Source organism: Cololabis saira, chromosome 4 (assembly GCF_033807715.1).
Source record: "Cololabis saira isolate AMF1-May2022 chromosome 4, fColSai1.1, whole genome shotgun sequence".
Classification (NCBI taxonomy): Eukaryota; Metazoa; Chordata; class Actinopteri; order Beloniformes; family Belonidae; genus Cololabis; species Cololabis saira.
In genome coordinates this window covers 10,923,113-10,945,516 of record NC_084590.1, presented here as the reverse complement: position 1 = coordinate 10,945,516, position 22,404 = coordinate 10,923,113, and the positions used below count along the sequence as shown (strand labels likewise).

The following is a 22,404-nucleotide window of genomic DNA, read 5'->3' as shown; positions in this document are numbered from 1 at the left end:
CCGCTGCCACTGTAGCATCTCAGTTTAGTGTTGGTTCTGATTGTTGATTATCTGTATATGCTCTCCCCTCTGAGGTTGTAATGGCTTTGTCTTAAATTGAACATATTTTGGATACTTTCATAAAAACAAACAGAACACTACAAATACCTACAGGTCAGACATTATGTCTATACAAAAATGAATACTCTCAGTCCTCCAGATGACTTTCATTTACTGGAAAAAAAACTCTTAGATAGTCTTAAAAAAGGTCACTTTGTCTCAAAATTCTATTCCAAGCTGCAACACTTGACTACAGGCAGACTGTCATTCTTACAGAAACCATGGGAGACTCAGTTGAAAACAACAATAGATATGCAACAGACTCAGAGAAATGCAATATAATATTCTACAGAATGTCTATATATCTATATATGTATAGTAAATATACAACAGGGGCCTCTCCAAACTGTCAAAAACTGTAAGACTATTTTAGGAACAAGATTGCACTGTCTTTGGGAATGTGAAAAGATTCAATGTTTCTAGGAAAACTGTATGTGATGAGGTTAGTGAGATAATCGAACAACAATCACAGCCTAAGCTACTACTATGTCTACTGGGATGTATCCTTGAATCACTAAGACGACATAAAAACACTTTACAGTTCTTGCTTATATTGGGCTGAAAGGCTGTTATGACTAAGTGGGTGGGAGAAGAACCTCCCTCAACACATTTGTGGAAGTCGTTCATAGCGGACTATATTTCTCTGGAAAGACTGAGATTTGGAAGTAGTGGTCAGAAGTGCCTTTTTACAGCAACATTTGGAAAGTGTTGGAATCCCTGGGAACTGCTTGAAATGTTGGATTCACAGAGGAGTTTAGGAATCATTGCTGTGTATGTATTCTGGATATGCTACATATTTCAAATTATTTGTATACATACTGCACTGGACATGTATAATATTAAAAATGTAGAATAAAAAGAATGTTAAAAAAAGGTGTCAAAAAGAGCTCTAGTTCAGTAAAAGGTCTCATCGTGCCGAAGTTTTTAGTTACTTCTTTAAAATGATATCAAGATCTCATGAAAACGAGGACAAACAGACTCAAACAGCTTTTATCCAACAGCACTAACCACCCTTAACAAAAACAGAAGCTAATGTGCAATAACAATAACAAAAATGATTGTATGCTGATGAAGGTTCTTGTGGGGTCCGTGTGTTGATGTGGAAAGGTGAATGTGTCTAGAGATATATATATACATTTATTTTATTTGTTTATATTTTAAATTACATTTTATTGGATTATTTTCAGTTATTTTATTTTTTTATATATGATGCGCTGACTGGAGAGCACTTTTAATTTCGTTGTACATATGTTATAATGACAATAAGGAAACTATCTATCTAAAAGATGACAGCTGACAAGTCCCCCCCCTCGCCAGACTCACCTGTCGCTCCAGGGCCCGTTCCACTCCCTCTGCCCCCACGGGTTCCTCATGCGGATCATGGTGAGTTTGTCTGACTTGAAGAAGGCCAGCAGGCCGTGGCCCAGCCGCACCCTGCGGACCTCCGTCACCGCGTACGCGTGGCCCTTCACCAGGCCGCAGTCCAGTCGGGCCTCCATGTCGGCTGCGGTGGTTGCCTAGACGACGAGCAGTGATTCCTAATCAGACAAAGCCGACCATCGAGTGGTTGTGGGGCTTGCGGGAGCGTCTTCTCACCCGGATGGAGCAGCTGATCAGGCCTCCTCGGTTGTGCACTTTCAGGACCCGTTCAAACAGCTCGTTGCGTTTCTCCTCATCCTCTTTGTAGCCGTTCTCCATCAGATCCATGGGCTCAGACACCCCTCCGGTGAAGTCCACCAGGGCATCGGCCGTGTTGCCCCCATCCAGAGCCTCGTAGCAGCCGCACATCCTCAGAAACACATCATTGACACATAAATGACGCCATATTGTTGTACGGCCACCTTGAGTGTCATGAAAGGCGCCTAACGTAATAATAATAATTATTATTATTATAAATTCAGAGGCGTAACATTGCAGGCCAGAATTATCTAATGTGTTTTATTACATTGTTAAAAGAACTGAAACAAGGAGTCTGGAGTCTGGTGGGGGCCCCGGTCTGACCTCACCCCTCATTGCAATATATAAATTAATATATTATAGTATGGTGATATCATTTTGTTATATGTTATAATATTATAAAAATTATTATGTTATATTAGGATATTACTATATTATTACACTATATTTATATTATATCGTGCTACACCACTCTATATGATAATTATGTATTTGTTTACTTATTTATTCTCGAATTAATATTCTTAATTTATGTATTTACTACATGTCATTGTAACTGATGTCGTCTTTTGTCACTGTTTGCGCTGTATGTTAAGAAAAAAAGAAAAAAAAAGAAAAAAAGAACTGAAACAACAGAAAAGAACAGCAATGAAATCTCTCATTCTGTTCTTTAAAGTGTGAAAAATTACACTTTGAAATCATAAAAACGTATAAATTGATACAAGATCCGTGTTATCACATAAATCAAGGAGCAGCTGTAGGGTTCATCTTGAAGCCCACACGTCAGTGTCTGCGGGTGAAACTGACACATTTCCCCCTGACACGTGCATCAGCATGTGATTGCAGAGACAAAAGCGTCGCCTGCCGTTTACAGAGGCGATATGCTTCAAAAAGAGTCACTGCGAACGTGTTTTTTTTTAATGAACGACAAACACAGAACCTGGACGAGGTGGAGGACATGGCTGCTTACTTGGCGTAGGCCTTCTCCACCAGTGCGCTCCAGAACTCATTGCTGTCGTTGGAGTGGCAGTAAACCAGCTCTCCGTTCACCGTGGGGAGCCGGTCATCAATCACCACATCCACCCATTCCCCGAACCGCCAGAACCGGAAGTGGAAGATCCCGGCGTAGGACTCTGGCTTGTCTTTACTCCATTCCTGGTCTTTCCAGTCTGGAATCACCTGGCGGGAGGGGAGAGGGCACAATGTGAGTAGGGGAAGAAGCAAGCCGGGCATCTTATCGCTTCATTTACTCTCATCGTGCTGACACAGTCTGTCAGATTTAAAGCTTGCAGTTATGTAAAAAAAAAAAAAAGACAACCAAACACTCTTTTAGCCTTTTCTGACAGGACATTGTAAAATAAAGTTATAAGATAATTTAAAAAATGAGGAAACTGTAAACTCAGATGAACAAAAATACATCTTATAACAGTGAATCACACATCATGCATGCTTGAAAAAGTCAACAACTTTTTCAATGAAGGTAACACGATCAGCTGCAAAATGATTTGAAGCTTGAAAACAGTCATTTGTATAGTCCCTCTCATAACCCTGCAGGGTTAACATGCATCAGTGTCCCAGTCTTTAACGCACAGGAACTTTGCATCGTATTCATGTTACCAAGCAAAGCTTTAGATATCTGATCTGACAGAAGCGAAGGATCTCACTGACGTTACTGAAGGTCCATCTTTTTGTATGATTAATTACATTTTCTGTAGACTTAGACTTAGACTCCTTTACCTAAAAAAAACAACAACTAAAACAAGGTCAAATAACAGACTTCCTGGAGAGGAAGTAGTAAAATAAGGACTTTCAGACGAGGTCAAGCTTATAAAAACCTGATAATAGTTTAGGCTCAGCCTGATAGTTCACCAGTCTTGACTAGATTAGTCTCTCACCTCGAGCTACCGAGCATCTGATCTCGAGTTATGCTGACCTTAAAAATGAGTCAAATTAACTGGAATAATCTTGAGAAAGTTCCTGAGAAGTTTAAAACATCAACATTTACCTGGCGTGGGCACTAAACCTTTACAAGGTTTGCAACAAGGGAAAAGCGTCCAGCCGTATCCTGTGCTGAAGTCCCTACTGAGAATATATTAACACTGATGTAACGGACTAACGCAAACACACAATCCTTGGTGACGTGAGGGGTATAATTAAACATGAGATCTATTAAACCAGAAAGAGCTGAGCCCCCAGAAGCCCTCAGGAAACTCCCAGAGTTCCCTCCTGTACGTCATCAGTGCCTCCTGTTGCTTAGCACCCTCACACATCATCCACCTGCCTCACACCTTCAAAAAACTGTATTTTCATTTGTCTTTCAGATATTTCAAAGATTTCCAAGAGTATCTAATATTCATAGTAAATTACTCTGTTGGGTTCAGACCTTTTTGAATATATTTAATGCATCAGACAGATGCTGCACTTTAAAATCCAATTCTATAATGAAATTTCATGCTGGAGTATCAATACACCTTTGTGTAGCATTTTCTCTTTTAATCTGTGTGACATTTGCAGATATGCAACATATCAGATGTTAAAATGACTGAAATCATCTCAGCAAGGTTAAATACACGAGATGACACTAATAACTCGGCTACTGTTGGCATAATTGGGCATTGATCTCATGTGTTTGTGCTGCCCCTCGTCCTTTCATACCAATCAATATGTCCTAACCCAACTAGCCTGTGGGCAGGAGGGGGATGGGGGGGCTGTGGACCAACGTGTGAAACTGGTAAACTGGGATGGTAACAGCTGGGAGGGGAGGAAGCAAAGGGGAGGCGTATGAACCTATGAGCACTAGAGGGAGGGAGGGAGGATAGGGTGAGAAGATAAACTCCACCAGAGCTTCATCCATCACACATCCCTCCACACAGGCAGGTCTCGCCCTCCCGCTAACCCAGGATGACGAGCTCAAAGATGGATATGGACGAGACCAAATCTCCCTCCAAAACCCTGGTACTAGACTTTAAAGAGGATGCTGCCCTCACGGAGGTGAGCTTCACACTTTCTCACCCGCAGATATACGACAGCATCTTAAAATATATGGAATCGTACGTCATCACATCCCAGCTGATATCTATTTAAAAACGTGTAAATATTAATATCTTGAAAAAAATAAGTGTATGATGTAAATTAAATGAAAAATTATTTTCTTTACTGTTGTTGAGTAACTTTTTACAAAGTTTTCACATTTCAAAGACAATGTCACCTTTTATTATTTAATCAGGCCGTTATCATCAGAATATTTGGTCCTAAAGTTGGCAGCTACGTTCCTGGTACTCTTAATTTCCCTGGGCTGATGATCGATAGCTTTGATGACGACTAAGCTGGCACACAGCCTAAAAACAATTATCTTTAGGTGGGATTGATTAACGTAATGCAACCTATATGTGAAGCCCACGGTGGAGGCCAGCAGTCCCTCAGCTGCCGGGGTCCAAACATGAGCGTGTGTGTGTGTGTGTGTGTGTGTGTGTGTGTGTGTGTGGCACAGAAACACTCTCTTAACACCAGTCCTGGTGTCAGTCCATTGATTCCACCAAATGGTGATACACTATTTGAAAGCACACACAGAAAGTACTACACACCCCGTTTTCTTTTTAAATGTCAACAAGCAAAGACATGAAATTACAATATAATGCCAATTTTTTAGATGTGGTGGTAATTCCATCTTCAAAGCCCCATCTTGATTTGATAAAACTGCAGATTCATTGTTTTAACTTCACTATATTGACTATAATACTATAGTGATGCATTGTCATAGTAATATATACTATTACTATAATATGCTGCACATAACTGCAGCACATCAATCTTTGCTGCTTCTCCTTCAACACCTTTACGGTCCCGTTTCTTTTGTGTCTGTTTCCTCTGCAGATGATGCGTCTTCGCGTGTCGTCGCTGCAGCGGTCAGGGCAGAAGCGGCAGGACGGCGAGCGCCTGCTTCTCCCCCACGAGGCCGTGTACCGCCTGGACTTCGCCACTCAGGAGCTGAGCTTTTCCCGCTGGTACTTCTCGCTCTCGGGCCACGGCCGAGTCACCATCACCGGCATCTCCCAGCACTGGACCCCCGACCTCACCCATCTGATGACCCGCCAGCTCCTCGAACCCATTGGGACATTTTGGCGAAACGCCGACGACCCGGAGGACTCGCCGCTCAAGTGCCTGGAGGCGGACATGCAGGAGTTCGGGGAAAGGATCGCAGAGTTGGCCAAGGTCAGGAAGGTCATGTACTTTCTGCTCGCTTTCAAGGATGGAGCTGAGGCAGCAAATCTCAGCTGCTCAATTGAGTTCACGCCAGAGAAATGACCATCAACGTCTAGCCAGCAGATGTTAGAACAGTAGAAACGTTTTAAATGTTTAGTTCAAATATTCTCCTCCAAACTATCCACATACCCAGCCATGCACACTAGCAAGACTTTTTCTTTTTTCTTTCTACAGTTCTGTTTTAAAGTAAAAATGTCATATGTCTGCATCACAACGGGGCTTTTAATGTTCCTTATGAAACAAAGGAACATGTCTCCAGTAAAAGAAACAAACCTGGGATGAACAAAAACTCATGACGGAACAAGCGTAAAGAGATGAAACAAAGTTAATCACACAGGTAACTGTTGAATGCTTTCATATCTAGTGGTGCGTCAATTATGAAATCATCTACATTTGAAAACAAAACTTCTATATAATTAAAGAAAAAAGCCTTTCTGTTATTTAGTTATTTCTGAATTCTTTCACAGCTCACAGGAGCCACAGTCACAAAGCCGGTGATGGAATATCAAACATCCACAAAGCATAACTGCTGACCTGACAGATAAAAGATCAATGAATCAATCACTGAAAGCCGTGTGTGTGAGAGTGATGTTGGGGGGGTGATGTTACCCACAACAGCATGAACCAATATTTAGTCCAGCAGCGCGAGATGCCTTTACTGTCGTTTTTCAACAGACAGAAAAACAAAAAAGTAATTTTGATAATTTCCCCCATTGTAATGCTTTTTGACTTACTTTTCTTACTTTATAGTTCTCTTCACTAATGATTGATCTTTTCATTGTTTTTCTTTGAGGACATGAGCCCCTCTCACTGCATCTGAAGACTTTAGAGGTGAAATGTGTGATAATCTTCTCAAAGTAAAAGCCTTTAGTTCTCCAGTAGATGAAAGTTTGCACATTAGCTGTCACCATTTCAAAGCATTTCTTTTTGTATAAATGTTATTTACTGATTTTAACTGATCCTAGCATTGTGTTATGTGATTTAAACAACTTGTGTGATGTGCCATTAAAGTGTTCACAGAATTTAAATTATTCTCCGTTTACTGTGTCTCAGTTGATTTTCAGTTTGATCCTGACTGAACATGTGAGTTTATAACATGAGTTATAAGTACCACCAGTTCTCATTGTCTGTTCGGTAACTTTAATACTTAACTGATCACTTTCTCTCTTCTCTGTCAGTCAAAGATTTGGATGAAAGTCTGAGAAATTATCATAAATGGATCGTTTTATTGTCATACTCCTCTTTAGCTGGTTTTTATTAACCCCCAGAGGCCTATCAATAACTGTAGAACCAGTGTTTGTTTCTGAGCCGTGAAGGCTGTCTAGACAACTGGCAGATCCGCCGAGACAATGACACTTGGAAAAACTCCATGTTCCACTTCAGCTAATGGGAAGCTGAAAGCTACGGAGGACCTTGGAGACCAGGTGGTACACATGAGGTGACAGTGGAAAACGCTGAAGATGCACACAATGCACAAAGGCAACGACACCGAGACCAGCGACTCAAACACGCTCACGTACAGTTAATCCCAGAACTTCCAGCATGTTTTTCTGCTGGTGAAAGCTTAGAAAAGATTCTGGTTGGATCTCAGGTCTGTGCACAGCACAAATGTTGGCTGTGTGTTTTGGATCCTTGTCTTGTTGGCTGCTTTAAAGCACTAGATCCGTTTTTTCTGCACACAACCTCAGATTTTCCTCCAGAGCCTAAATGAGCATCACCTTCCCACCACCACGTTTTACTTTAGAGAGGCTGTTCTTGGAACTGGAGGCTTCTTCTTACTTTGACAAAATTATATTTTTTTTAACCTTCTTCTTCGTTCAGGAGCCCCAAGATTAACAATGTGTCTCTTTATTGGCTAAGAAAGTCTGTTACTGGTCTCCATTCAAAGATGTTGGCAACAGAACAGCTCAGCTTTATCTGGAGGTTCTTGGTGATGATCCTTGTGTCTTGAACAGCACTACATTACAAAACTGCAGAAAAACCTGGCCGTGAGCTGCAGTGGACTTGCCAAAAGGACAATGTTCCAAAACATGAAGCCAATGTGGCGTATTAACGATAAAAAGAGTTTTGGAGAGGAGCAGATAGAGCAGAGACCTGAAACCCATCCAGAATCTTTGGAAGGAACTAAAGACAAGAGAAAAGACACAAGGAGCCCTTTTCCAACCTCTCAAAACCAAAGAGGTTTCGCCAAAGATGAGGGGTCTTATATTCCAGAGGAGACAGAAAAACTTGTTAGCTACAGCAGAGAAAATACAGATGCAATCTGTAAACAGCTCTGCATGCAAAAAAGGAAAAATGTAGTTATTAAAACTTCTAGTACAAGACATTACAGTGCAATTTTTAATTTCAGATACATTCTAATCCAAAAATATCCATAATAAATTATGATAATTCACCATAAACCCAAATTTTAACCTGGATTAAATCGTGCTGGGACCAAAGCAACTGGAAGACCTTCCAGTCATCCAAATTAAATGAACTACAGATCAGTAAATTAATATTCTACTTCAAAATGACGGACAATCTGTTCACTTATTACACATAGTGCATCTGTAAACATCCAGATGTACCATCTCTGAACATCAGGGTGGTTAGTGACGGTTTATCAGTGCCACCTGATGGATGAACGATGTTACTGAAGTGCTGCAGCACCCGGTTAAAGGTGTTTAGCTGGAGGTCCTCGTCAAATTAATCTAGTTTGTGAGGGAATCATTTCATTTTAGGATGCTGCCTTAGACATCTTATTAAAAAAGTAAACTGAATAGAAGTATAATAAGATAACTGGTGTCTTTAAGAAATGAGACAGAGAGAGAACACATGATAAAACCACTCGGCTTCCAAGAGGAGCTTCGTAAAGCGCCACGCCCATCTGGCAGCATTTGTTCAGAAGACCCACACCTGCAGGATCAGGGCGAACACGCCCACCCACAGGTTATCTGTGCATGCAGAGCAACGGCAGCAGGTTGTCCTTCAGCCGCAGATCCAACGTGCTCCTGAGCTCAGAGCAGAACTCTGCTTGTACGTGAGAGCGGGTGAAAAGCAGTTCAGACTCTCTCACATGCTTATGGAGCCAAATCAAGGCCAAAAGTTTTGCTAATTTGAAAATAAAATTGTAATTGAAAAACTAAGATTTGAACCTGAAAATTCAAGTTTTGATCATGAACTTATTTTTTTTTACAGTTTCAAATTATTTTTTTCAGTTTCAGATCTTTTTATTTCAGTTTCAGATCTTTTGGCCCTGATCTGGCGTAGGGGGCGTGGCATCAACTGAGAGGGGCGTGGCATCATGAGTGACAGCAGAACAGAGAAGGCTATGGAGCCATAGAAGGCGGGGGACGTTCCTCAGTCATGTTGCCTTCAGGAAATGTAGGTTGCAGAAGTTATCAGTAGAAGTATGATTCAACACTGTATACACCATATTCACGTGATTGACAGTGGAAAAAACAGATACTAGTGACACATTTCTGTTTAAAAAGCTGTTTTAGACCGTACTTGGCACTAATCGCAGTATAAAAGCAATAAACTATGCCAGACTGTACAGTTCAACAGCCACACTTTAAAGTTTGACAATTCCCACTTCCACATACTACCGTGAACGCATCGCAGTATCGTTTGCGAAGGCGTCCGCTCCGCAGCTTTTTAAACAGAAACGTGTCACTAGTATCAGTTTTTTCCACTGCCAATCACGTGAATATGGTGTATATACAGTGTTGAATCATACTTCTACTGATAACTTCTGCAACCTACGTTTCCTGAAGGCAATATGACTGAGGAACGTCCCCCGCCTTCTCTGTTATGCTGTCACTCATGATGCCCCCCCCCCACGCCAGATTGGGGCCAAAAGTCTGAAAATGAAAAAAAAAATTGAAAAATTGAGTTTATGATCAAAACTTGAATTTTCAGGTTCAAATCTTAGTTTTTCAATTACAATTTTATTTTCAAATTAGCAAAAAACTTTTGGCCTTGATTTGGCTCCATACATGCAGAGTTAACAAACACATCATCCCTGCAGTCAGACCCACACAGCTCATGTGTAAAGTTAAAGGAAACCAATTGTAAGGTAAAATAATGAGATTAAAACATTGCAACTGAGTCATGATGATCAGTTTTTTCATTTGCTAACTGTCAATAATGCGATCCTTTGGAGACACACCTCTATCGGTTGTTGATCTTGTTTTTGACGGGTTTATCATTGTTGTGAATGGTTTCTAACACGAGTTTTGTTCGTGGAGTTGAAATCCTGCAGAGTCACTGTTTCCTGCGGAGGCCCCACACTCTGTGGAATTGGCCTCTTTTGTACTACGAAAACTTTTCTCTTTTGATCCATAAAAGCTTTCTGGATTTATGTAGCCTTTTGTTTTGTGTCTCACCTTCTGCCACAACGCTTCTCGGGAGGCCAGACTGGAGCAAGCGGCCACAAACCAGCAGTTTCCCAGCTGGCCTTGGTGCAAGTCGTGGGCACTGATGCCGTCCACAAACAAATGGGGATCGCTGCTCAGCTCCTATAAAGATAAAATTCAGAATCAGTGTTGCAGCCACTTTTTATGTCCCCAACATGCAGATAAGAAATACAATCCTAGATGTATCTGTGAATGTGAAGCAGGGCATTTGCATTTATAGTCAGCCAACCGTCACAGGGTAAATACAGGGTAAGATATCGCCCAATTAAACAGAAGCTGTTTGACTTTTCAGGGTGACACAAACCGCAGAGAATCAGGGAGGCAGTGGAACTGGAAAACATTCAAATGATAGAGCTGAGATTAAATGAGTGGTCCACACCCAGCAACAAAACCACTAACTACTGCATGCGGGGACATGCATGGGCACATCACACAGAGACTGATATTTATAAAAAGGAATCCAGAAATACTATGAAAACATATAGCATGTTACTTATTGCATAGTCTGTAAAATTAGAAGGCAACATCTCAAGCTGGGTGGGTCAGAGCAGAAAAATAGAGGCCGGCTCCCCTTTATACTACTACTACTACTGCTACTGTCATTTAGCAGACGCTTTTATCCAAAGCGACTTACATATGAGAGAACAACACAAGCACAAAATCAAATAGGAGGGTCCAGCTGGATAAGTGCTGGTCAGACTGCTGAGAGTCCAGTTGGACACAGGGGCTGCCAGGCCAGTGCTAGAATATATATATGTGTTTTTTTGTTTGTTTTTTTTAAATAAGAAAGCTATGTCTAAGAAAACACCATCTTGTTGTAAGTGCATGCATCTTACTAGATGCTCAAGTGCTCCTTAAAGAGCTGAGTCTTTAGCTTGCTCTTAAACATCTTCTTTGTCCTGAAGAACTTGTATTAAAGTACAACAAGTGCACTGCCACTAGTCCATCTACACACACTGACCCACATGAACGTAAAGTTAATACGCAGCATACAGACTTAAACTGACATTATCTAAGGATTTCAGGTCGGATGACAACCACGAAACACTTTTAGGTTTGTGAGTAATCTGCATTACACAATAACTAAGACAGTATGTCAACATATCATAAAGAGGCTGTTACAGGCCAACCACCAACTTCTCCTGCCGTGTCGATGCAGCGATAGAGACTTCCATGTCTCTATCGCTGACGATGATAGAGACTTCCAGCCTCTATCGGCCTCTCCGTCTCCATCCTCTCTACACACATCTCTAAGTGCAAGTTGACTTATGCTCATTGTTCAGGATTCTGGGTAACTTGGTCAACAAACCGAAAAGTGACTAAAATAAATCTGTTTCTAGTCCGATTTCACATGTTATCAGTCAGGTTTGGTTAAAAGGAGCTCAGTTTACCAGTTACGAGTGCAGTTCGTTTGAGTCGGTGCAAGAGCACCGTGAGCAGAAACAACTCCGTCCTCTCAGAGCAGGAAATACTGCTCATTCTTTCATGATTCAGGAACACCATTCTGATATTGTAAATAACTTGGTTAAATTAACTCATAACACAGATTCATAACTGCTGTACAACCTATACCAAGAGGCTTTAGCTGGTCTGGGATAGTAACACCAATGTGATGATGCTGTTGGACTTGCTGCAACGATAAAAACATTCTTCCCCATACTGGCAACTGCACAAATTAGGTTATCCTTTGCAGAGATGAAAAACACATCTTGAACTGATCCCTTTAATATGGGAATGCTTTCAACTCAGAACATGTAGCTTATGAGCAGCACCTAATCTGATGCCTCACCAAGGGCAGTTCACAATTAAAGCAGTATTTGTTTAGCTTGGGAAACACTGATCTGGTTGAAAGCAAAGATATTACAGTCAGTGAAAAACATATCTGACTCTCCAATAGGTAAAATATGTTTTTCACTGACCCAAAAGAATAATAATAAAAGGGTACGTGCCTTATTTCAAAAAGATATTGTTGCTAACCCTAATATTACTGTTTATTGGAATCGTTTCACAGATCATATTGATTGGAAAAAAACTTGGATGCTTCCTAGCAAATTTTTAATCACAAATAAGGTTAAGGAGGTCTCTTACAAAATCATACATAAATATTATCCTGCTAGCCATTACATGCAGAAATTTAAAAAGAACATTAATACAAATTGTTCCTTCTGTAATTTACATCCAGAAACAGTTGTTCATTTATTCTGGCTTTGCTCTCATTCGAAAAAACTATGGGCAGATATCAGCAAATTTATTATTGACTCTTTTGGTATAGATTTTAATTTATATTGGGAAAATGTTGTTTTTGGTTTCCATTGTTTCCCTAAGAAAGAAGGAAAATATTGCTTTTTGATGAATCTGTTTTTATTTCTTGCCAAATTTCATATTCATAAGAGTACATTTTCAAAGAAAACCCCTTGTTTTTTTGTTTTCCAGAAAGAAATGGAACTTTACTTGAAATTAATCCTAAAATCAACAAATGAAAAGGCTATTAAAACCGTAGACTTGTATTATATGTTTAATCTTCTTGAATAACAAACATCACCCCAGGCACATGTTCTGTTTTTTATTTGTATACTGTTGTATACTGTTTTGTGATAATTCTTTTAAATAAAGTTAAAAAAAAAAAAAAAAAAAAGCAAAGATATTAGCCCTTAAAGGATCCTGAGGTTAAAACCTGCACTAGTGTAGTTTCATCCACACTTCTGGCTCATTCAACACAAGAAAAATGAAGCAATGTTTCACCCATTTCAATTAGCCCCCGTCCCAATTTTGTAAGTGGCAGTTTGTGGTCTAATGTGGACGATTAAAATCTAGAGGCTTTAGAGACGATGATGTAGCAGCCCACGTTTGCTTCCTGATTTGGTCTTTGGGGTGAGACAAACCCCTCCCTGATTCATCAAGCCTGTATCAAGTCACCATTACTGGAAGACGACAAGAACAGAGCTGTAATGACAGTATAAACAAGCACATGGAGAATAAACAGCAAGAGCTGCTGACTGTTGCTGGTGTCATTTGTTTAGCAGCTAAAGACTTAATTTAAAAATAATGTAACCGTCTACTTGGACCGGAATAAAGTCATTATAAAAACTGTTTGCAACAAAAGGTTATTTCCATCAGATTATGGGTGAGGCCAGTCAGGTGCACATCCCTCCTGAGCATGGGTGTGATATGATATAGTTTACTCTATCTGCTTCACTCCCTGGGAAAATTCAATAATATTGATCCACTTTTGTGCTTCAAGTGTCCTGTTTAATTATTAAACCATTCAGATTATCAGTAACAGTAAAAGCATTTTATCCATTCAGAACTTGGGCTTGTGAGTTTGGGCTTGTGCTATTACATACATAGAGTCCTGTAGACAGAGTCTACATTAGACCAAGTCACTACCAAAATAAAACTGGTGAATCAATTACTTTGAATTCATTTAAGAAACTGAAGTATATATTGACTCTGCATTTATAACAAAAAAGACAGTTTCTACACCTTGGTATGAATGTGTAGCAAATAATATAATCAAAGCTCTTGACATAGTTTCAATTACCCTTTTTAAGTGTTTTAAATGTGTTTGTTTATTTAACCAAAGTGAAAAGAAGATGGAACCCCATTAAGCTACATTACCATTAAAAAGCATCATATTTTCTAATTATCTGAGCTGTTGCACAACATAAAGCGTTCCTGAGCAATAAGTGGTTTCGTGCCGTGCAGCAGACGGAGCACTGAGGTGAGGCTGCCTCCAGTGACACTGTATAAAACTATCTCAAGAGGTTGTTCTAGGCTGCAGACATGTGATTATTGCTAAAAAACAGACATTTACACGCAGAACTGTGTAATAATTGTAACTACCTTCTGATTATCCTTTCTAATAGTTAATCGTTTAATTTTTTAGGGCCATGATTAAACAAATCGTGACTCCGGGGAGATTATCTGTTGGCTTGTTTTAGTGACGGATGAGGAAGAGAATTTGAGGAAATGAAACAGTTTTGCTTAAAAGTTTACTTACGGTCACAAGCTCTAACCTGTACAACTTGCGTTCTGTTGTTTAAAAGCCCAGTTTCTCTCATGTTTAGAGTCTACAAGTGCCCATTGTCCTTTTTAGATGGATTACCACTCAGAGGGAAACATTGCTGGACACACAAGGAGCTGCCAACTCCTGCAACGCTATCTTCATGGATCAGTTCTCTCACACACAAACACACAGTACTAACGTTATCTGAGTGTTTTCCCTCAGTGACTTATAAGCCCAAAATTCTGATCTGAACTGAGTAAGTGTTGATGAAAGCTCTGTGCTCTTGTACTGACTTTATCAGATGAGTGCAAGGTTTCCTGTTTGTAAGAATTAATCAGGTGTGTCATTGGATTGAGATGAAACGGGACCTTTATGCAAAATAAACAGTAGCTACTGGGCGTAACTCTGGCTGATGTACGTCAGTAGATAGGCCTGTACAGCCCTCCTCGCCAAAAGACTCTTCAAATCAGTATTTTTACTCACTACCACTCAAATTAGAACAAAATATTGACCAGAGCACCCGTATTATTTTAGGTGAGTAATTCATAGCCGATGATACTGCGAAGTATATAAACTACCTATTTATATGTCACTATTCTTTGCAAAGTAATTTTAATTTCTGTAACTGCTTCTCATCTTAGCAAAAAAAACAAAAACAAAAAGACACACACTTCAAATATTGAACTAGCAGTGTGTGGAAAACTGACTGTATTTGTCATGTTTTCCATTTCATTTCACTACGTTTAGCTGACAGCTGTGGACAAAAGAAAGCAGTCACCTGACATGGCAGCTCAGCTGTCTCTTGTGCACATGGTTCTCTGAATAAATACACTTTACAATTGACACCTACTATTTGTGTTTCCATAGCACAGTAACGTACACTACAAAGTCAATCACTAGTTTAAAAAAAACAAACAATGTCTTTCCATTTCCAGAGAGACATTTCCCCATGCTCAAAAGACCAAAAACACTCAAACGCGTGTAGATACACAGACAAATACACAGCAGTGACTTCTTGCTTTCTTACCACTATGTTTGCCTGCAGATTTAACAAAGTTAAGATTAGGATTTTGGAAAAATGTGCAAGAACTTTGAGTGGCAACAAGCAGAATCTCAACGAGCATAAGATAATCTTCACATCTTTAGAAATCCGAGTTCTCCCTCAATAGGGGTCTTTATTTTTAAAAGCACGTACGCAGCTTCGGCCTGCCGCCTGTTCAGATTTCAGTTAACTGAAATTCCATGAATTCCTTTCCCTCCCCAGTTCATGTAAACGCTCCTCTGTTTGTGCAGCTTCATCTTATGACCACCATCTCCACCTCCCACCTACTGTCTCTCTCCCTCTGGGAATCAGCCAATCACTTCATTGAACTACTTGTGCTGCTTCAAAAGCCCAGCCTTCGTCTGGGATGCAAATATATGTAAATGTTTATAGACTATTCTTCTCCTCCTCAGTCTTCCAATTCATACTCTGCAGGGTGTGTGGATTGTTTAAGTAAACTGTAAACAATGAGAAAGTGACTTATTTAGCCTTGAGTTTGTGTAACCGTTCTTACCTTGGGTCTTTTCCAGGTGACTCTGCCTATCTGATTCCTCTGGTAAAACAGAGACTCGTCCGCTGTCGGGAACAGAGGGTCTTCAAACAGACCTCCATTCTGCTGGCACCGCCTCTTCAGGGCAGAGAAAGACTGGCCTTCGTAGGGAACAACCATCCCCCTGCACACGCAGAAGCCGAAGCTTTGGGAGGAAGCACCAACAACACCACCTTCAACACAGACACGACGTCATTCAGCATGTGCACCATTATTGTGGCAGTTTAATACAAATACATAAACATTCCTGCATCTGCAAGAGAAATGTGCAAAACAGCATCATTACAGGAAACAGGAAGTTTTAAACTACTCTGTGACAGATAGAGGACAGTAACCAATAACCAAATGAAGCAAAAGTCATCTGTCTGTTATTCTGACATAAAATAGAAAAAGAATATAAGATCACAAAAGATAATTTACACAAGTTCAAGCATAAGCAGCCGACGTTGCCGTTTAAACTTCAAGGTCAACTCTGAAGGCTTCCACTTTGCTCCGAGTTCACAGGACGTGGAGAAAGATTAGTAAGATGGAAACACACATCTAAAAACCCTTTAAGACGCTCAAAACATGTGCAAACACTACAGACACACGATGGACAAATGAACATTACAAAAACTGCCTCCTCAGTCACGTAACAGGATGACAAACAGAAACTCGGACGGTTGTGTTTGGCCACAGATCACCAAAGTAAACACACCAGATTTCTGTTTGTGCAGTTTCATGAAGTTTTTGATCTGATGCTGCCGTCCCACCAGCAGCTTCCTGGCGGCCAAATACAGTGGAACAAAACAGGGAGGGACTGCGTGTGTGGAGCTGGCTGGAGATCAGATATTTCTTCAGATACAACACACTTTTGAAGTAATCTAAGCAATTATATATTTTTTAAATCATATAGTCCTTACCGAGTCTTAAGATTAAGAGATGCGATAGTAGTTGCAAATTAATTTGGGAGGAGTTATATAGCTGTTTCCAAACAATATAAAGATCATCTTTTCTACAATGAAAAAATGATTGACTAGCTGCAAACATTCAATCTTCCCAGGAGTGATTTCACACCAAGGTCGGACCACGCAACGCTCAGTTAGAATGTTAAACGTTAAGGTTCATGAGAGGTCAATTCGTAAAAAGACTTAACAAGTGCAGCTTGTTTGGAAATGCTGCCGGAGAGAGACTCTTTTGTCTGAAAATGAGCCTGGCAGCACAGTTCAGGTCTGCTAAACTTCATCTGAATGAGCCACAAGACTTCTGGAACAATGCTCCGAGGAAAACCGAGGAAATGTTTCTGCCAACCCAGACAGCACCACGTTTGCTGGAAATCGAGCTCAAAATACAAAAAAACACAAAAACCTTAAGACACCAGTCAAGCATGGTGGTGTAGGACTGACAGTTGAAAATACGATTCAGTTATAGGTACGTTGTAGTTCCATAACACTTCAAACCAAAAAAAATGTTATTATAAAAAAAAACACCACTAAAGAAGGTGCACACAGAGGGATGAAGCTTAATAAACAAATTATTCTATCTTAACATCTTGTCCCGCAAACAAAAAAGACAAGATTGTAACCAAGGGAGAAATGCGGCAGGCATCCATTACTTCTACTGCTCATTTACAAAGGTTTAAAAGTACGTCTCAACATCTAACATCAGAGTATTTGAATAAAGAAAGCTCCTCTTCATTCCTTTATATCACTTAACTTGCCTGTGTTTCTATCAAAGTGATCATACTGTTGTCCGTGGTAACAATAAACCCTGAAATCGGAATATTTCTATACAAACATCAATGGAGACAAACAAAAAGAAAGAAAAACAACGAACAAAAGATGTATTGAAGAAGCTGAACAGTGTAACTTGAGTATAAAAACTAATAAACTAATCCTGATCTCCCTCAGTACACTCAACACACTGATTACTATGGAGACCGTTCAGAAGACACATGAAGCCAATCCATAATAATATCAGCGTCACTTAAAATCCACAAACGGAGATGATACTGAACAGAGCAGAGTGTGTGTATGTGTGTATGTGTGTGAGAGTGTGTGTTTGTGTGAATGTGCTTTCTCCACAAATCATGTTATGCTTCTTCTTGATGGTCTGTGTCAGATCATAACTTCTGAGACTAACGAAACTGAATATGTACACTGAACTTTCAGCGAAAATACATGGACATACTTGGTTTACACCAGCTATGTTCACATATCCGGGGGGAAAAAAAATGCTTCAAAATTCTTACAACTCTGGAAAGTAAAGCATAAGAGCACAAGTTTTAGTATCAACCTAGACGACTTTTAAAAAGCAGATCTCATCAGATGTATAAATAGACATAATATGGGAGTGGAAGTGGTAGCCTAGTGGTTACAGGGTGGGTTTGGGTCTGGAGGACCCCGGTTCAAGTCCCCGGGGGGGCAACTGTGCAGGGCCCTTAACCCTAATGGCTCCCAGGTGCTGGAAGAATGGTATCCAACTGATGTTTTAAAAGCAGATGACTTTTTCAGTGCATTTTGTGATGTTTACTGACAAATACAGATTATTTACATAACTTATTTGCCTTGTTGCTGAAATGTGATGTACAAATAAACTTATTTGTAAATGTGATATAAATCTGTTTGCAGACTAGACAACATTTACAAATACTAAATAGCCCACAGAAATTGGTAAATAAACTTTTTGACAGCTGTATTCTGAAATCATTCTCATGTACCAAATTCACTGAATGTAAAAATAATAAATTCAATTCAAGTTCAATTCAAATAAACTTTATATATCCCTGAAGGAAAATTAATAAAGAAATCTATTTTGGGCAAACTTTGCAATAAATCAGCATGGTGTGTAGCGGGCTGTGTTGTTGTATCCCTCCCAAGACTGAGTAAACTGCTTCACCGAGACCCATTTTAGCATCATCCTACCTTTTTTTAATTACTTTCTCATGCAGACAAACATAATCAAGTTGTGTTCCGTCACCTCTTTCTCATGTGAAAAGCCAAAAACATGCAACCAACATCTTATACAACCATTTGCAATGCTGGTGAAATGAACCTTTAAAAATTGCTTTAATCTCAATCTGAAATAACTTAAAATTCATTGTTTTATTAAATGTGTAGATATAAAAACTGAATTATGAGAGGCTAATAGAGAGTATGTTTGAATAGACTCGACTCTGAGAGGAAACCAGACTTAGAGAAGAAAACAAAAGCAAAGCAGACCTTTGCTGCAAACGGCATTATTGTAGAATGACTCATCAGACAGAGGAGCGGCACGATGTATTTTCTTGTGGTTTCAATTTTCAGAGTTTTACAATGACGGATTACTGGCACTATTATCATTCATTGTCAGTTAAGCAGCATCTTCTCTTATTTAGTTATAACAGCTAAGTGGCATTTTTTTTAACTGCATGTTGAAAGAGAGAAAAAAATTATCATCCATTAACTTATTTTCTTTATTGTTTGTACTCCAGTATCTCCTCAAAAAGATTTTTCACGGTTCCCGTGTCAAGGTCCTGCTCTATTACCTCCTAATGTAAGTTATATTTTAATACTATCACACAAAACAACAGCGTACATGCTGCTCAGCGTGTCGAATCAGTTAAATTCTGGTATCATATCATGTGGTAATAAACTTGTGAGCGGGGTATTTAAGGAGTCTTGTTACTGCAGGATGACTCAACTTGGAATGTAAACATACGGTGGCCCACAAGGGCCAAACGCACTGCAACGCCCTGCAGGTTTGGAGCACTTCCGGTTGTAGTGACCGGTTATGAAGCGTTTGTCTTTTGAAGATGGTTTCTTGTTTTATATCCTTTTGTGCTTTGCATCGTTTCTCTATTTGCAGCTCGTTTGATGATGCTGCATTTGTCTTTGTTTTTTTGCAGTTTTTTCATTTGCACCACGTTCCTCTTTTTGAACCTCGCTTTGAGTTTGTGAATTTGAATCGTTTCTGTACTTGAAGCCGTTTTCCTTAACTGAGACGCATTAGGCCGTTGCGGTGTGTTTGGCCCTTGTCGGCCACCGTATAAACAGCACTGAAACAGTGATAACACATCAAAATATAGTGTGCAAAGGATCTAAAAGCAGTCCTAATATTTCCTGAATATTTTAAGAATTCTGTTAAAATCTAATAACTATAAATGCGTCACAAACCAATTATATTCTGTGACTAAAATCTGATCTTCTGGGACATTCATATACGGTATAAAACTGGGCATTTTTCAGAGTAAAGCAAGCAAGCAAGAGTGAAGCAAGATTCATAAATAAAACACCTTTAAAAATTGTACTGCATTATATATAATATGCTTTAAAATATATGTTTTTTGTTTAAAAGTACTATTGAGGGCATATTATTTATTTTAACATTTAAGGGAGACGTATCATGTATTTGGGGCTGCCAAAGAATCAAAAAGATCTTTTTAAATGAGTTGTTAAAGTCTGTACGACACTCACAAACATCACAGACCCAATTAGAGCAGACTACACAGCTTCAACAAGTTTATCTCCACCCAAATTCACGTCATGTTGCATTTTCTGCAACTTGAAAGAGGGTAATGCAAAGCTTCAACACTGATTTAAAAAAAAAGGGTGGAGCAGAGTAAATATAAGTGTCTGAATCTGCCCTCTAAAACCTGCTGCTTTACAGGGAGATGTTAAGACATGAAAAGAGTGTTTATGCATCTCTGTGATACTTTGACCAAAGCATGTTGGATTTATCTCATTAAGACAAGAATGGTTTGAAAAAATGATTAAAAGAAAGAATTTCACCACACTATCTTGATGAAAAAATATATTTAACGAAAATGTACACTGAATTATACATTTCATAAGCTCCATATATTTTAATAGGTAACATATTTTATAGGTTATGACTAAAGCTGTCAGATATTACAGATATTTGCCTTTGTTTCTTTGGGTTTTTTTTCCCTAGGATATAAATTTAAAAGCTAATTTAACTAAATGTAGCATTAGATGAACACTGAACAGACTCCCTACCCCTCTGCTTCTTTGAATTAACAATTACATGCTTGCAGCATGACTTAACAACACGTTAAAAGCCTGAAACTACCAACCCCTTAACTATAAATGAAGAAACCTTCAAGATTGAGACAGAAACGTGTTGTGGGACCATGTCAATCTGCCTTCAACTCAAGACTTTTAGGTTCGCCATGAACTTATGTGAAAATCTACACCTTCATCTCAACAATCAGTCCCAGCTGTGGAGTGTAGGCTGTCATGAGGAAGCCCTTAATATTTGAAATAATCATCTGCTCTGAAGCCTTAACACATCTAGATCTAAAAGGTAAATCAAGAGTTTCTGTGTGATGTATCTCGTTTTAATAAACCATTTATTGATATAAAAACCTTCATTCATCATAATCCAAACCTGCTTCTTCGTTTGGGACTGGGTGGAGAAGAACAAAACCAACATCAAACATGCAGAGTTTGTGTAAGGAGCTACCAGAGAAATACCAGCCTAATATGGGTGTGGTTTCACGTGGGCACTAATAAACAAGAAATGCGGTACAACTTAACAACAATCCGAAGAATATGTATAAATTACACAGTGACTTTTTAGTAAAGACATACAGTATTTCCACTCATGTATGTATAACTTTACTAGATTTTTTTTTAAAAAAGGCTTTATTTTATTATATACTTCAACTGTTTTCCAATGATGTGAAGTCTGTCCTAATGCGACACAAACCATGGCGGAAGTCCACAAAATGATCCTTCAAAATAAAATATAAATATTTGTACATATTTAAAAAGGAGCCAACGTTATTTATGTTTAGCCATATATCACATCCCAGTATTCACAATCAACCTCATCTTTGACTGATATTTCTTATGAATACACGTTTGTCTTCATAATTCCGACAGATAAAAATCAAACGCTTTAAGATTTATTTAAGTGCCTCCAAGATTTAAACTTTATTTTGAATGCAAATACCGGATACGTCTTTGTTGACGTTGGCAAACTAGACAAAACAGTTTTATATGAAGATTGATCAAGTTTCCCCATAAACGTTTTTTTGTCATGGTTGTTGAAAGTGAATTTACTTAATAAGATTTTATCTACATATATAAACGATTAAACGTGCAATACGTTGACGTTAAACATTCTAAAACGGGACCAATGGCTCGAATTAACGGTAAAAAACAAGATGAAAGGGCAGTTGGGGGGAAAATAGAGCTAAATATGAATAATTACAATGAATTTAATTTAATTTTACCTGGAAATAGGTCTGGCTTAATGTCCCTTTCCTGGTGCCCCACACAGCAGCTGTCTCCTCTCAGTTGGTTCAGTTGTTTTACTACAACTCTCAAAATAAAAGCGGAGCAAACGGGAGGAGCTTATTACACTAATGGTGCCTTCAGGGTCC

General features: G+C 39.2%; 2 protein-coding genes across 2 annotated transcripts in view; one reads left to right on the top strand and one right to left on the bottom strand.

Annotated features, from left to right (window-relative positions):
- capn5a (calpain 5a) overlaps positions 1-22,332 on the bottom strand; it is a 28,161-nt gene extending 5,829 nt beyond the window's left edge. Inside the window, exons 1-6 of the mRNA XM_061718837.1 lie at positions 22,255-22,332; positions 16,002-16,210; positions 10,410-10,541; positions 2,747-2,955; positions 1,696-1,888; positions 1,423-1,616 (exon numbers count right to left, since the gene is read on the bottom strand). Coding sequence (XP_061574821.1) covers positions 1,423-1,616; positions 1,696-1,888; positions 2,747-2,955; positions 10,410-10,541; positions 16,002-16,157 — 884 coding nt within the window. The 5' untranslated portion in view covers positions 16,158-16,210; positions 22,255-22,332. The remainder of the gene's footprint in view (positions 1-1,422; positions 1,617-1,695; positions 1,889-2,746; positions 2,956-10,409; positions 10,542-16,001; positions 16,211-22,254) is intronic.
- Positions 4,624-7,038, top strand: ompa (olfactory marker protein a). The gene is made up of 2 exons (XM_061718843.1): positions 4,624-4,767; positions 5,650-7,038. Exons 1-2 carry the CDS (start codon positions 4,678-4,680, stop codon positions 6,079-6,081), a joined length of 522 nt encoding a protein of 173 aa, XP_061574827.1. The 5' UTR covers positions 4,624-4,677; the 3' UTR covers positions 6,082-7,038.
- Positions 22,333-22,404: the final 72 nt, after the last annotated feature.

What these genes read in the sequence shown, in the direction of transcription:
- ompa (XM_061718843.1), top strand. Translation starts at nt 4,678, where the DNA reads ATGACGAGCTCAAAGATGGATATGGACGAGACCAAATCTCCCTCCAAA. An exon ending in AGGATGCTGCCCTCACGGAG is followed by an intron (nt 4,768 to 5,649) that starts GTGAGCTTCACA and finishes TTTCCTCTGCAG; the next exon opens with ATGATGCGTCTTCGCGTGTC.